The sequence below is a fragment of the Rhinichthys klamathensis genome, unplaced genomic scaffold (genome assembly GCF_029890125.1).
Source record: "Rhinichthys klamathensis goyatoka isolate OS25496 unplaced genomic scaffold, OSU_Roscu_1.1 h1tg000320l_1, whole genome shotgun sequence".
Taxonomy (NCBI): Eukaryota; Metazoa; Chordata; class Actinopteri; order Cypriniformes; family Leuciscidae; genus Rhinichthys; species Rhinichthys klamathensis.
Genome location: NW_026606836.1, coordinates 637,410 through 653,185, shown reverse-complemented (window position 1 = coordinate 653,185; position 15,776 = coordinate 637,410). Strand labels below are relative to the sequence as shown.

At 36.7% G+C, this 15,776-nt stretch overlaps 1 protein-coding gene across 5 annotated transcripts in view; it reads left to right on the top strand.

Moving 5' to 3' along the window:
• The window catches only part of lrp2a (low density lipoprotein receptor-related protein 2a), a 123,965-nt gene that overhangs the window by 11,364 nt on the left and 96,825 nt on the right, over positions 1-15,776 (top strand). For all 5 annotated transcript variants that reach the window (XM_056271441.1, XM_056271442.1, XM_056271440.1 and 2 more), the window contains exons 2-11: positions 986-1,099; positions 4,606-4,728; positions 5,002-5,118; positions 6,878-6,988; positions 7,995-8,108; positions 8,215-8,331; positions 8,423-8,566; positions 9,444-9,563; positions 9,650-9,778; positions 10,735-10,904. In XM_056271441.1, the coding sequence (XP_056127416.1) occupies positions 986-1,099; positions 4,606-4,728; positions 5,002-5,118; positions 6,878-6,988; positions 7,995-8,108; positions 8,215-8,331; positions 8,423-8,566; positions 9,444-9,563; positions 9,650-9,778; positions 10,735-10,904 (1,259 nt within the window). The remainder of the gene's footprint in view (positions 1-985; positions 1,100-4,605; positions 4,729-5,001; positions 5,119-6,877; positions 6,989-7,994; positions 8,109-8,214; positions 8,332-8,422; positions 8,567-9,443; positions 9,564-9,649; positions 9,779-10,734; positions 10,905-15,776) is intronic.

Below are 15,776 nucleotides of genomic sequence, written 5' to 3'. Positions count from 1 at the left end.
ACGTCTTTGTACATTCTGTGAATGCCAGGGAATATCATTTTATTTTAGACTAAATTTAAATGTTTAATCTTGATAAATAAACTTGGGAAATAATAATAATAAGAGTCTCTGATTTACTTAGCGTACTAGGGTCTCATTTTGTTACACATAAATATTTAAACCAGATTTTATTCAAATGTACAAAATAAACAATATAGCAGATTTTAAAATAAAGTATAGTTCAGAAATGTAAATTCAGAGTACAATATATACAGACAGTCACTTCAAAAAAGATGACGAGGTCTTCTATCATCTTTTTATGATCTATGATTTTTAGATAGTTGACAAGGATGCATCTAAATGAATTATTCAAGGAATGTTCAGAGGCGTTCTCATGGATCCCCAACATTGATCATGCATCGTACATGTATCATTCGATCTTGCATTGTACGAGTGCATCTAGAACGGTCAGAGGTCTTTGGATCGGTTTATGTACAGAAGGGCATTGTCCATGTAGGGGGAGATCTTTGAACCTTATCTTGTGTAGTAACTCCTGCAATGTTTACATTATTTCTTATTACATTACATTATCTAAACTTCACAGACCCATCATGGTCAGGTTTTATGATCTGTGGGAGTAGATCTTCTAAGTCTATGTGCAAGAACCTTGGTTGCTATCTGTTGGTCTGCAATGAGTAAGCCCATAGGCCTGATTGATGAATGTGGGTTTTTCTCCCCTTTTTAAAAGCTAATGGATGCAAAAGGTTCAGGCATCTGTCATTTAGACCTGACACAATGATAGGGCAAAGCTCAGGTAAGAATGTTACATATAATTAATGTGGGAAATTATGCCTATCAGCTAGAGTCCCTTCAGGATTTTTGTTTTAAATATATATATATTAGCAACTTTTAATTGATATATGTGTTTATATAAGTTGTTAATATTTATGTGTATATTTATTCATTTAGAACAGATCGTCATAATATCTTGTCATTTCCTGTGTAGGTTCAGGTTGTGAGGTTGGGTCTTTCCACTGTGGGACAGGCCGTTGTATTCCAGTGAGCCAGAGATGCGATGGAACAACCGACTGCTCGGATAGCTCAGATGAAATTGGCTGCCGTAAGTAACTCTTCCAGACAGTCACAACAAGGTCACACTGAACGCTGATAAAGAGTGACAAGTGTGAAATAGAGCTGTTTAGTTTGTAATCCATAAACCCGGAACAGCATTAGCATTAGCCATGTGTTCCCTCAGGAATTTAAAATGGGTTTTTAGAATAGTTTTTTGTTGACTCATTTTTTTTAAATGTAAAAGTCATGTTTTTTTATACATCATAAATTATGTGGAGTCATAAAACATGAATTACAGAGCCTTTTTTGTGTTTTAAAAAGTTAAATAAGAGTACGTCAAGCATGTAAAATCACACACAGGAAGTGGGCAGTAGTGTTAGCGCTCTTTTCAAACATTCATTCTAGCCCATGTATTCAAAAATTGAAAGTAATAAATAAAATAAATTCTGGTGTAAAACTTGCTACCTATGGAACCACTACAAATCTGCTCAGATGACTGTCACGATGTGGTTGAGACAAGGAAGTAGCAGGATCCACTTGCAGCACACTTTATTAAACAAACTTGACAAGGACTCAGACCAGGAACAGGACTCAGAAACAGAACAACTAGCATCAACACTACAACATCAAGAACTCACAAGGACTGGGCTGAAACACAGGGCTTAAATACAAGGGCAAACAAGCTAAACAAGATGACAAGGGGGCGTGGTTAATCGGGGACACCTGGGAAGACTAATAGAGATAACGGGGAGCGGGAAACAGGACTAAACCAAAAACACAAAGAACGGGGAAACAGAGAGAATTCATAACAGTCACAGATCCAGTCCAGAAGAAAAGATCAAACATTAAGAGGTTAAAAGGTCAAATTAGGGTCTTTGCAATGTGGGACACAATACCCAATGCAGTATACTCTGCTGCATACTGCACATTTTGGCAAATTTAGTAGGTGTTCTGTACATACTGAAAGGTCACATACTAGTATAATAGTATACTAGTAGTTTTGTCTGTGTACAAAACAATCAGCTGCGTTTTTTGCGGTGCATTGTGGGATTGAATGAGTGCACTCGATTACGTTTCAGACAACACTACAAATGGCTGTCCCCTCAAATAGTGCCCTATTTAAGGTTATAGATATATTACAAAACAGAATATACAGATTATACATGTTACAGCTGCTGACTGAATGACCTGCATATATAGCCTATGGTACGGGAGTAAAGTGTACAGCAGTTACATACTGTATGTTAATGTGATTAAAAAAAATGAATGGCTTTCTTTTGCATGTAAATTAAATATAATAATCAGACATTAATATTTACTAAACACCTGTGCATGAAGTCATTAATGACTGATGTGCGACGGATGTTACTACACTATGAGAAAAGATTTTTCTCTTAAAAAGTAGTGAATAAAACAATGATTATTGGATTACTTCTTACAAGAAAAACCTGTTTCAGTCTTTCTACTTTAATTCAATGTGCTGGTTGCCATTTATTTGTACAACCCGAATTCCGGAAAAGTTGGGACGTTTTTTAAATTTGAATAAAGTGAAAACTATACGACTTTCAAATCACATGAGCCAATATTTTATTCACAATAGAACATAGATAACATAACAAATGTTTAAACTTACACTTTTATCCAATAAATGAGCTCATTTCAAATTTGATGCCTGCTACAGGTCTCAAAATAGTTGGGACGGGGGCACGTTTACCATGGTGTAACATCTCCTCTTCTTTTCAAAACAGTTTGAAGACGTCTGGGCATCGAGTTTATGAGTGTCTGGAGTTTTGGTGTTGGAATTTGGTCCCATTCTTGCCTTATATAGGTTTCCAGCTGCTGAAGTGTTCGTGGTCGTCTTTGACGCATTTTTCGTTTAATGATGCGCCAAATGTTCTCTATAGGTGAAAGATCTGGACTGCAATCAGGCCAATTCAACACCCGGACTCTTCTACGATGTAGCCATGCAGTTGTAATAGCTGCAGTATGTGGTTTTGCATTGTCCTGCTGAAATACACAAGGCCTTCCCTGAAATAGACGTCGTCTGGAGGGGAGCATATGTTGCTCTAAAACCTTTATATAGCTTTCAGCATTCATAGTGCCTTCCAAAACATGCAAGCTGCCCATACCGTATGCACTTATGCACCCCCATACCATCAGAGATGCTGGCTTTTGAACTGAACGCTGATAACACGATGGAAGGTCTCCCTCTTCTTTTGCCCGGAGGACACGGCGTCCGTGATTTCAAACAAGAATGTCAAATTTGGACTCGTCGGACCATAGAATACTTTTCCACTTTGAAATGGTCCATTTTAAATGAGCCTTGGCCCACAGGACACGACGGCGCTTCTGGACCATGTTCACATAATATGGCTTCCTTTTTGCATGATAGAGCTTTAGTTGGCATCTGCAGATGGCACGGCGGATTGTGTTTACCGACAGTGGTTTCTGGAAGTATTCCTGGGCCCATTTAGTAATGTAATTCACACAATCATGCCGATGACTGAGGCAGTGTCGTCTGAGGGCCCGAAGACCACGGGCATCCAATAAAGGTCTTCGGCCTTGCCCCTTACGCACAGAGATTTCTCCAGTTTCTCTGAATCTTTTGATGATGTTGTGCACTGTAGATGATGAGATTTGCAAAGCCTTTGCAATTTGACGTTGAGGAACATTGTTTTTAAAGTGTTCCACAATCTATTTACACACTCTTTCACAGATTGGAGAGCCTCTGCCCATCTTTACTTCTGAGAGACTCTACCTCTCTAAGACATCCCTTTTATAGCTAATCATGTTACAGACCTGATATAAATGAACTTAATTAGTTGCTAGATGTTCTCCCACCTGAATCCTTTCTAATTTGTTTGCTTTTTCAACCATTTGTTGCCCCCGTCCCAAGTATTTTGAGACCTGTAGCAGGCATCAAATTTGAAATGAGCTCATTTAGTGGATAAAAGTGTAAAACTTCTCAGTTTAAACATTTGTTATGTTATCTATGTTCTATTGTGAATAAAATATTGGCTCATGTGATTTGAAAGTCTTATAGTTTTCATTTTATTCAAATTTAAAAAACGTCCCAACTTTTCCGGAATTCGGGTTGTAAATAATTGAGACGTTTACTAGCAAAATCTTTAGTGAAACTTTTTTCTACACCCTATTTTTTTCAGTGTATGGTTTTGGGAAACAATAGTGACTGGCTAGTTAGTTTCTCCAGTGATGCATCGTACGATGGTAGTTAAGCAGCGAATTACATTGTTGTATAGTAAATTCAGCCCTGATCTGATCTAAACTGATAGTATGCAAAGTGTACATACTATATACTTCAGAAATGGTATAGATAGTATGCTATTCCGAACAACTCTGGACCAATAAATAAGGAAAACATTCAATTAATATCATCAGAGAAGTCCATTTCTCTGTCCATGTCAGTTCTTACATTCCTCTATTTATGAAATCTGTCAAGGAATTCTGAGCTATTTGAAAGGAACCCTCTTAGCGCAGGCCAGCTCAAATCTCTTCTAGCTTGGTTAACAATGCCGTCTCATTACGCTCTTCCAGCCCAGCCCACCTGCGAGAGCGCTCAGTTCCAGTGCCTGAGTGACGGCGAGTGCATTCCTCAGCACTGGGTTTGCGATGATGAGGAGGATTGCGAGGATGGCTCCGATGAAAGGCAGCACTGCCGTGAGTACTCCTTATCTCTCTCCCTCACTTTCTGCTTCCATTTCAATTACGACTGTCCGTCAGAGCTGAGAGCTCCATTGACTCCCAGTAATGTACCGGGATGTAATTTCCGTCATGTCGGAGAAACACGATATCTCAGATGTGCAGGCAACAGTATGAGAAACAACAGGCAAAGCGTGCATGTGTCGTAGGGAGAGTATCCCACTTTAGTGAAGATGAGGACCACCCAGCGCACTCATATTATAATCATGTCTCTTTGATCTTTGCTGGCAGCTGGCAGGACGTGCTCCGGTTCGCAGTTCACCTGTACGAACGGGGCCTGCATCCCGGGAGGATACAGGTGCGACCGAATACCTGACTGCCTAGATGGAGCAGACGAGAGAAACTGCTGTAAGTGTGTGTGTGTGTGATGGGATTAGAGCTGGGCAGGATAGCTAAATATGTCTTACAGTCGTGTTGTACCATCCAACAGTGTTTTCCAAAAAGTCTGCATTTATTTGATCAAAAATACAGCAAAAACAGTAATATTGTGAAATATCATTACAATTTAAAATGACTATTTTCTATGTGAATATATTTTAAAATGTAATTTATTCCTGTGATCAACGCTGAATTTTCAGCATCATTACTCCAGTCTTCAGTGTCACGTGATCCTTCAGAAATCAAATTCTAAAATGCTGATTTGCTGCTTAATAAACATTCTTATTAACAATGTTGAAAACAACTGCTTCAGATTATTGCGGAAACCGAGATGCATTTCTTTAATGATTCTTTAAAGCAACACCAAGTAACTTTTCCTCTGCGGTCGGTCGCCCTACAGGTTGGAAGCGGAATTGTCCATTATCGCTGTCGTAAATAATGTAGCCTAGCGCATCCTACTGTCGCACGCGCACGCTCGCACATGCTCTCCGTTTATCCAGCACCGGCTTTGGAATCATGATGACAATCCGGCTGCTAGGTATCTTACATGTAGTTGTAGTCTACTGTCGAGTACGCTCCACATATCGGCAATTGCAACGCTTGCCGTAAAGCAAGTCAAATTTTGTTATAAGAAATTAAAAAAAATTGTTATAAGAAATTAAAAAATAAAAATTTTTTGTTTTCTTATGTCTCATTCGGACTACAGAAACGCGACCCGATCTGGCAATCTTACATAGCGTGGATATATCAGATAAAGGACCGCAAAGCGGTGGTATAAGTGCATTTCACCATGTCACGACTTGATGAACCACTGAAACTATTTTGAAAACATTATTTTGAGGTAAAAAATCTTACTTAGTGTTGCTTTAATGAATAGAAAGTTCTAAATAACAGCATTTATTTGAAATGGAAATCTTTTGTAACAATGTAAAAAAAGTTTACTGTCAGTTTTGATGAATTGAATGCATCCTTGCTATCCCCAAACCTTCTTTGTCAGACATTTTGAACCAAACACCATTGCAGCAGTTCATTCAACAAGTAGTAAAATAGTTTTTCATGAAAAAATGAAATGAACAAAGATTCTTATTTAATCATTTTCATTTATATGCTGCTTAATACCAATATATACCACTCAGTATGCAAAGTTGCATTGCATTTAGTGAATTTGCTTTTATAATGCTCTAATTTTTTGCAAGTCCCAAAATAGGGAGGAAGCAAAACTACTCAAAAATAAGTGCATAAACATCTCAAAATTCATGATATTGCTTAATTTGATAATGTGCATAATATGATTTTATAGTGTGAACATTTGAGATATTGTTTGAGGGAGGAAACACACACACTCACACACATACACATACACGAGGTATGTGTGTTTTCTCCTCCCTCAAAGGCTCCTTTGGCATTTTAATCAATTTGTAAGATTAAGAGTCTCGCTGATGGACAGAAATGGCCACAATATGCTTCTTGTTTGTCAGAGTTGATTGCAGATTCCTCTGTGGATTAGTGCAAGTGTCCGTTCAGTTTCTGTGCCATCATTGAGCTCTTATCACATACTGCTTTACTGTAACAGACTTACTACACATAACGGTTTATGTTTGGTTCCACATTAGCTTTATGCTGATTGTTTGCTCGTACTGTACATTAAGACCACTCACTGTATGCCGTACCTCAGTGGATGCTGGATTGTATTACACAGTGATTATATTTAATTGTCTCTATTTCTCAGTCTACCCAGAGTGCTCGGAGCTGAGGTGTGCTAACGGTGCGTGCTATAACAGGAGCCAGCGCTGTGACCAGGTGCTCAACTGCCGAGACGGATCAGACGAGGCCAATTGCAGTGAGTATCTTTCCCTGGCAGGACACGTATATAGACAGTCATCTACTGGATGGCCTGGAAAATGTTTACACTAGATTTACCACTGCACGATTTTGCAGCTATAATATTTGGTTATGTGAGACATACAGTATATTTAAATGAGAAAAATGCAAATATATATAATATTTAATATATGTAATATTTAAAGTTTTCTCATGTTCTGTGCACTGTTATTTTAGTTTTATGGTTTTTATTAATATTTTGAATTCACGCTTATTTTTATATTTTCAGTTCACATTTCAATTTCAGTCTACATTTTAGTTACTTTCTTACATACTTTTTTATTAGTATTCTTATATTATTGTTATGTTTCATTTATTTTATTTCAGTTATTAGTTAAGTTTTAGTTAATATTTATTTTAAATTAGTCATTTTAGTGCTTCAATTTAAACTTATTTCAATTAATATTTATATAACTTGTTTTTTTTCCAGCTTTATTTCAATTAACAACTTTTTGTTGTAGTTTTAGTTAATAACCCTGATTCTGTGAAACACAAAACTAGATGCTAGGCATAATAAAAAAATATGAATAACAGTGACTTTTGCTCAACTTTTAAATTTTTATGAAGCCATTTGATAGTTTTTTTAAACGAACAAAGCAAATTTAAGTTATTGTTCACTGATTGTCCCATTCGCAGTCTTGTTTTTTTTGTCGTGATTCACCGCGACATTCGAAAACCAATTACATTTGCCATCAGTGATCAAACCTGGTGCAATTTGTTCAAATGTGGCATTTGTGAATTGAAAACAGGGACAAATGATATTTGAGAGGCTTAAATTGAGAACTGACCGCACACAGATCTATTGTATTGCTTCATATGAATCATAATATACTGTAGCGCACATATTGGGTGAAAACGACATGAGGGTGAATAAACAATGACAAAAAATGTAATTTTCCACTGTATTAAACTCTATTTAACCTTTGTGTCAAATTGTGTCATGGATGTGTCTTGGTTGTGTTCAGCCCGGCGGTGCAGCAGCGGTCAGTTTCAGTGCAATAACGGAGAGTGTATTCCTCGCGGATACGTCTGCGACCATGACGATGATTGTGGAGATGGAAGTGATGAACAGAACTGCAGTACGGAGATTTAATTTTGCACATTTTCCCACATCTAATCATTAAGAATATAAAAAGGTAACATAAAGTAGTAGCTTAGAAAAGCCTGTGTATATGCTATCTCCAGCCTACCCAACCTGCAGAGGAACATACTACACCTGTCCCAGCGGCCGCTGCATTCATCAGGTCTGGCTGTGTGATGGAGAGGACGACTGCGAGGACAATGCGGATGAGAAAGGCTGCGGTACACTTTTGAAATGTTGCAAATGATTGCAAAAATATTTTTTTCTTAATATGAATATAGGCTGAGATTGTGTTTTATGTGATTTGTTTAGACAATGTACAGCGTGAATGCTATCCAGGGGAATGGCCATGTCCTTCTTCTAGTGTTTGCATCCCTCTTGACCACCTCTGTGACGGGACGGTACACTGTCCAGACGGAGAAGATGAAACCAACCACACCGCTGGACGCAACTGCAGTCAGTTACCACCTAAAAACCTCTAAAGCCACTGTAACACTAGCTGTATTTTAGTATTATCTATATGCTAGCCTATTATAGTATATATTCATATTTTTAATCAGCTTTTATTTTAATATTTTTGCGATTCATTTTTTTAATGTGCTTTTGTCATTTTTATTAGTTTCTGGGTTTTTTATATTTCTACCTGTATATAGCTGTAGATTTTAATTCAGTTTTAGTCATTTTAGTACTTCAACTTAAAACCTATTTTATTTCAGTTCTTATTTTCAGTTATTTCAGATCTAATATTTATATTCTATTTATTTTTATTTAAATTGGTGTAGAAACAACACAAATAATTAACAAAACAATCAAAAAAACATCAAGTAAGAGCAAGTAACATTGAATTAACTGTGAAATTTTGAAGTAAAAAGACGGAAATAGTATTTTTTATAAAACATACTCCAATAACCTTTGTTTTATCTACTATATTAACTTTTTTCATTAACTTTAATATTATTTTAACTTCTTAAAAATGTTTTTTTTTTTACAGTGTAACAATAACAACACATTTATCTTTTTTTTTTAATTCATGTGCCTTCATCTTTAATCAAAATAACTTCCCCTCCCTCTTGATATCTCTATGATATCTCTTCTCTGATTTACTGGCGTGAGGGCGGGACAACCTGTCACTCACATGAGATCCACCAATAGCAAACCACACCCAACCAATCAATTGCCAATGGACAAAATCAAGTTCCGCCCTACATTTCATCTGCCGTTTCACTCGGATATAAGTCACATTATGAAAGATAAGACGATCGGAACTTCTTTTTTCGTGCTGTCTTTAAAGTTTACCTAACATTTCGAGTGACGTGTAGCTGTTTTGTGTCAGGTATATGGCGCTGTGCATCCCTGAGCTGTGAATATCATTGTCACGCCTCTCCTGACGGAGGAACCTGTGCCTGTCCTCCAGGATATGTGGTCAGCAGAAACGACAGCCGCTCATGCATCGGTAAAACGTGATGAAAATGGTTATTCACACACTCAATCAAACTTGACATGAACTCAACTCTATCCCTGTACTTTGTGCACATGCAGATTATGATGACTGTAGTCTATGGGGTATGTGTGACCAGCTGTGTGAGGATCGGATCGGAAGCCATCGCTGCAGCTGTAGAGAGGGTTACCTTCTGGAGCAGCACAGATACTGCCGAGCAAATCCCTCATGTAGGTTCATTCAGGCCTCTAACATGCTGTCTATACTCAATCCCTGTGTGTAGAAGCTGTCTGGTGGAGTACTGTAATTGATTAATTGAAATTATGTTTAATTCGAGTTTATTTGCTTCAAAGCAGCTTCACAAAAATGCATGTTCTGTTATCAGTCAGAGATGAGTGCCAAGTAATGTCACCTTTATTTATAAAGCACTTTATACAATATAGTTTCAAACAGCTTCACAGTGATAAACAGGAAAATAACGATCAATGATGCAAACTATGAGACAAAATCACATTCTGCTGTAAAGCAGCTCTAAAAAAGACAAGTGTAATTCAGCTCAATAACTGTGTAAAGTTCATCACAGTGTATCATAGATATAAGATAATACAAGTTATGTAGCAGATTAAGAAGACACAATGAACATGTTAGGCAATGATTACAGCTTGTGATCATAATGATTACAATATAAAGTTGGCGTCCTTTGAAATCTTCGCCAAAATCTTATTAAATTATTAATATTAAATTAAGTAATATTTTTAAATATATTTTACACAGTTTTACAAGTATTGTTCTATTTATCCATTTTTGCTCTCATGTCTGCATTGTATTTTCCGGCATGCTTTCACTTATGTATCATGGCTTTCAGACTAATATTCCTAGTGTTAACTGTTATCTTATATGTCCATTAATCAGGCTTTTTGCTGCCCATCTCTCTTCAAGCTCCCCAGTTTGCATTGAATGCCATCATGTTATTAAGCTCCTGAAATGTCTGACTCCCAACCATTTGTTTGGCAGGCCTGGGAAAATGAATAACAAGCGCTGGCACCAAACACCTAAACTCTCTCACATTAGTTGTGTCTTATCAAATGCACATTATATTATGTCAGCTCTCTGAAGATTGTCAAACTGTATCCTTCATTTTGAAGGCATATTACTAAATGAATCCACTTTGTTTGGTCATCTTTAGCTGGGATGCCCTCTCTGATATTCTCCAATGGGAGAGACTTGCTGATTGCTGATGTCCACGGACACAGCGCTCAAACCCTGGTTGAGTCCCAGAACAGAGGAGTTGCTGTTGGTGTGGACTTCCACTACCAGCTGAACAGGGTCTTTTGGACAGACACAATCCAAAATAAGGTAAAATGGACTTTAGACTAAGAACAACAATCCTTGCAGGCTGCATATAGTTCCTAAAAATGAGCAGGGCTGGGCAATTAGTTTGGGAAGAGTTTTTCTTTTATTCAACAAGGATGTATTCAATTGATCAAAAGTGTAAAGACATTTATTTATTTATGTAACAAAATTTATGTTATGTTATATTTTGAAAAAATATTTCTTTTTTTGAACTTGAAGAATCCTAAAAAAATGTTTGGTATCTACAGAAATATTAAGCAGTTTTCAACATTGATAAAAATAAGAAATCCTAAGCAGCGAATCAGCATATTAGAATGATTTCTGAAGGATCATGTGACACTGAAGACTGGAGTAATGATGCTGGGAAATTCAGCTTTGCATCACAGGAATAAATTACATTTTAAAAGATATTCAAATAGAAAACAGTTATTTTAAATTATAATAATATTTCACATTCACATTTTTACTATTTTAAATTAGTGCAGATAAATGCAAAAAAAATGCAGCCTTGGTGAGGATAAGAGACTTTTAAAAAACGTACCAATCCCAATCGTTTGACCTGGTGTGTAATCTCAATATTTTTGAGAACCTTTTGACAAGGTTGATATTTTTGTAAATAATTTGTTCAATCTAACATTTCCATCAAACAGCCATTGTAGCCTAGTAGTTGTTTAATGCAAGTTTAATGTTTAAAATCTATTAAAAAAAATTTATTTGCACAATATTTACAATATTGCTTAACTTGATTATATTTTTATAGTGTTAGCAAAATCATTGGATATATTGTGAATGTTTGAGATTTATAAAACGGCCAGTTCTAATTGCTTTACTGCTCATTGTACCATTTTTCATAGCTCAGTGTGTGGCATTAATGTTTCCCACTTACATTCATTTAATGCTCTGGCACCTGCCACGGCTTCTCAGCTTTCCTGAATTTAATAAGTGGCATTTCACAGATTACTGAAGTTCTAACCTTGTCAGGCCGAGAGATATCGATGTTACATTTGTTGTTGATAACAAAGCTCTGCATTATACCAGCTCTTCCTCCTTGGACATGTACTGACGTCCCTGACCCTCAACACACACTCACACATACAATCATTGTGCCAGTCAGACTGCTCTGATCTCACCTCATACACCCCAGCAGCAGCAACGTTTGGCTAAAGGCCCAAACAGAGTGTGCCAGCATCTTCCAAGCCTCCCTAAACTCTTCCTGAAGCAATCAGGACCAAGCAATATTATGTTAACCCTCAGAGACCCACTTAGAAATTAAAACACATTTAAAATCTATATATAATATCTGTTTTCACTAAAAATAGGTTACAACTTCATACAACTCTCAAATGCATAATAGCAACAAGTCAATGAATGTGTAATGTGAATATATACACACACTACCATCTAAAATCTGGTCAGTAAGATTTTTTTGAAAGAAGTCTCTTGAATGCTCACCTCATTGAATGCTCATTTATTTGACCAAATAATACAGTAAAAATAGTAATAATGTGAATTATCATAACGATTTAAATCAACTGTTTTCTATTTTAGTGTAATAATATTTAAAAATGTAATTTATTCCTGTGATCAAAGCTGAATCTTCAGGATCATTACTCGTGTCACATGATCCTTCAGAAATCATTCTAATATGCTGATTTGCTGCTCCAGAAACATTTCTTATTATTATCAATGTTAAAAACAATTGTGCTGCTTAATCTTTTTAGTTTTATATATATATGTATATATTTCATAGAAATTTTAAAAGAACAGCAATTATACATTATAAATGTGTATACTGTTACTTTTGATTAATTTAATGCATCCTTGCTGAATAAAAGTATTTTTATTTTTATTTATTTTTAAATGCTGACCTCAAACTTTTGAACGATAGTATGTATGATATGATATGATAGATATGTATACTTGAATCTAATTGGTTGACAAACATTCGAAGGTTTGCAATTATTTTCAGGGAAACGCAAAGGCTAAAGTAGTTCCAGGCAGGTCTTGACCGCATCGCATGTCCATATCACTGCGCCAAATGATTTCATTTATTTCAGAGGTCCTTACAGTCTACATCAGCAAAACCTGAAAGAGCCAAAACCCGCAACGACACTGAACAAGCAAATAAATATAGTAAACAATAGGATAAAAACAACAGATTATTTGTGTTTTTTGCCACAAAATTACGTTTTATTATGTACGGAAAGCACATACTTACTTTCTCCCGCTCAAACACACACACATACAGTTCACACACACACACTAGCACAGAAACATGTTGTCAGCACTGCTCTAATGATTTTATCAGTAAAATAGTTTAGCAACTTAAAAGCTACATCACATTTCTCACTAGCGAGGTAATAACGGCGCTGTTCTTGAATCAGATAAACTTACAGTTTCGCTATTATTAGAGACGCTGCTGCCGAACACTGTTGAGACACGCACAGACTCAGGTAATTCACACACGCTCAATCTCTCTCTCTCTCTCTCTCTCTCTCTCTCTCTCTCTCTCTCTCTCTCTCTCTCTCTCTCTCTCTCTCTCTCTCTCTCATCGATCTGCTATCAATGGCTCAAGCCTCCGTCACTAGCTCTAAAATGACGTTTTGGCGTGGGATGAGATGCGTAATAAATTAGTCCTAAACACAAGAGTATTTTAAGGGAAAAAAACATGACAAATGTCTTGAAATACAACATATGTTTTGAGTTGTGGTAAGGTGTGGTAGTATATAAGTGGAATAATTGACTCTTGTCAGTTTAATGATTAGAAAATAGTGCACACCCGAGATGTAACGGCCAAAAAGTTATATTCTAAAAACTAATATTCTTTCCTTAATTCTCAACATAGAATTGAGATTAAAATGCAATGGTGCAATTTTACTGCCTTGAAAACCCCTTTTTTCCCCGTTTTGTTTTGCTGATGTTTAAACAAAATTCACCCCAACACAGAGAAATATGAGGGGAAAAAAAGAACATATATAATATATATATATATATATATATATAATAACTATCAGTGCTTTGGTGTGGAGGCTATGAAGGAAGTTGGCTCTCCGTCAGTGGAAAAGGGAATTCTTCAACTGATGCCTGTAGATACTGCTAATACGTTAATAATGGGTGAGCAGTCTCGCTCCCAAAGGGCTGCAGTCACGGTAACTGGCTCAGATCGGTGCTAGACTCTACATTTTTCTAATCTCCAGAAAGTGTCTGATATGCAGGAGAATGCGTGCATATTTCTGCGTAATTTTATGCAACGTGAGAGGATCTGGAGTGACCGTGCAGTATTCGTGTTCCCCATGTTCAGTCCCTTTTTTACGCATTTTTTGGCCAGCTCAAAGAGCTTTGTTTCAAACTCTTGGCTACTTTGTGATTTGGAATTCGGCCATAGAGCAAAAAAAGTGGGTACATGCAAGGAGACGGGTTTCTGCGATTAGTACCCCAACATAACACAATGCTGGTAGAGACTCTTCGCAGGGGGTCTGGAAAGAGCCACACCACCAAACCACCTTCACAGCTTGAGTTTCTGTTAAACGGGTCAGCTAAGAATCATAGTCTTTTAGACGTTTGGCTCTGGTTTCCAAAGGGCGAAGCCTGCAAAGAGCAATGGTGCCTTAGCTTGTGTTATGATGCCAAGGGATCCAGCCTGAGAAACTGGTGCCATCTTTTAATCAATAGGGCAGTGGTTTCAGAGTACCACCTCTGGGGCAGCGGAGAAAGGCAACCTCTCAGATGTTAGATGATACAAGCCAGACTACAATCTTATTACCCATGATTATTTAAGAAGAGAATATAATGTCAAGTTTTGACCAAGTTTTGATTGTTTTGGTAGGACTTTAAACCTTAGATCAGGTTGGATTTATATAGGTTGATTTCGTGCAGCATACTAGGAAATAAAGCATAGCCAGGGTTTCCGTTGTCCGGTAATTACCGGACATTGGCCGGGAAAAAAATGAAATGTCCGACAAAATTAAATCTCTCCGGTCAAATTGTCCGATTAAAATTGCGTAATAATCCCGCCCCCCTAACACAATATGAATTTAAGAATAAGCCTAAAATGTAGCCTATAAAGAAAAAATACACCGACCTTTGGCTATTATAAAGGAACAGGCTCTACCGTTTGAAAGTTATTAAACAACATGGCATGCGCATTTCAAATAAAGCGCACGCCTTGAACGGCTGTAATATAGACCTAAACAACGAACGATTGAGTGAGACGTTTCAAATATGGCCAGGTCCATTGATATTATTGATAAAGTTGATAAATTGATAAAGTTGACGATGCAGACTCGCCATCTTCGCAGTAGGCTAGTGAACGCGCCTATAGAGAGAAGTGTGCTCGCGCCGACGCCTCCGTGTCCTGATTAGCCTATATTGTCCACTATATTTGCTTCTTATTTAATAATCCAGGCAAATTTGTTGATGAAACATTGATTAAAATTAATATACAATTTATACAAAACGAAATTTTCAAGCAAAAATAATATTCGAAGATCGTTGGGTTGATTATTATTCGAAAATCGCACCCCTCCACAACATGCACGCACACATGCATTAGACTACACACCGGAGCATGTGAGCAAAGCGGAGCGGTGTGCGACGCTTATTATAAGTTAAAAAACTTAAATATACGTTTCATTTTTATAAATAATATAATGTTATTATTTTTTTTATATCATCTATGTTGATTAGGCTATATGAAAAGGGAACCGCATGAGATGAGTAAGATAGGATCATAAGATGACCAATAGGCCTATATATCGGAAAACATTTGGAATTGGTCAGACATGATTTTGACCACTTATTTTGTTTTGTTTTGTAGAAAGCCTTTCTTTAAAGTTTATTTCGTTTTGTATAAATTGTATCTTCATTTTAATCAAT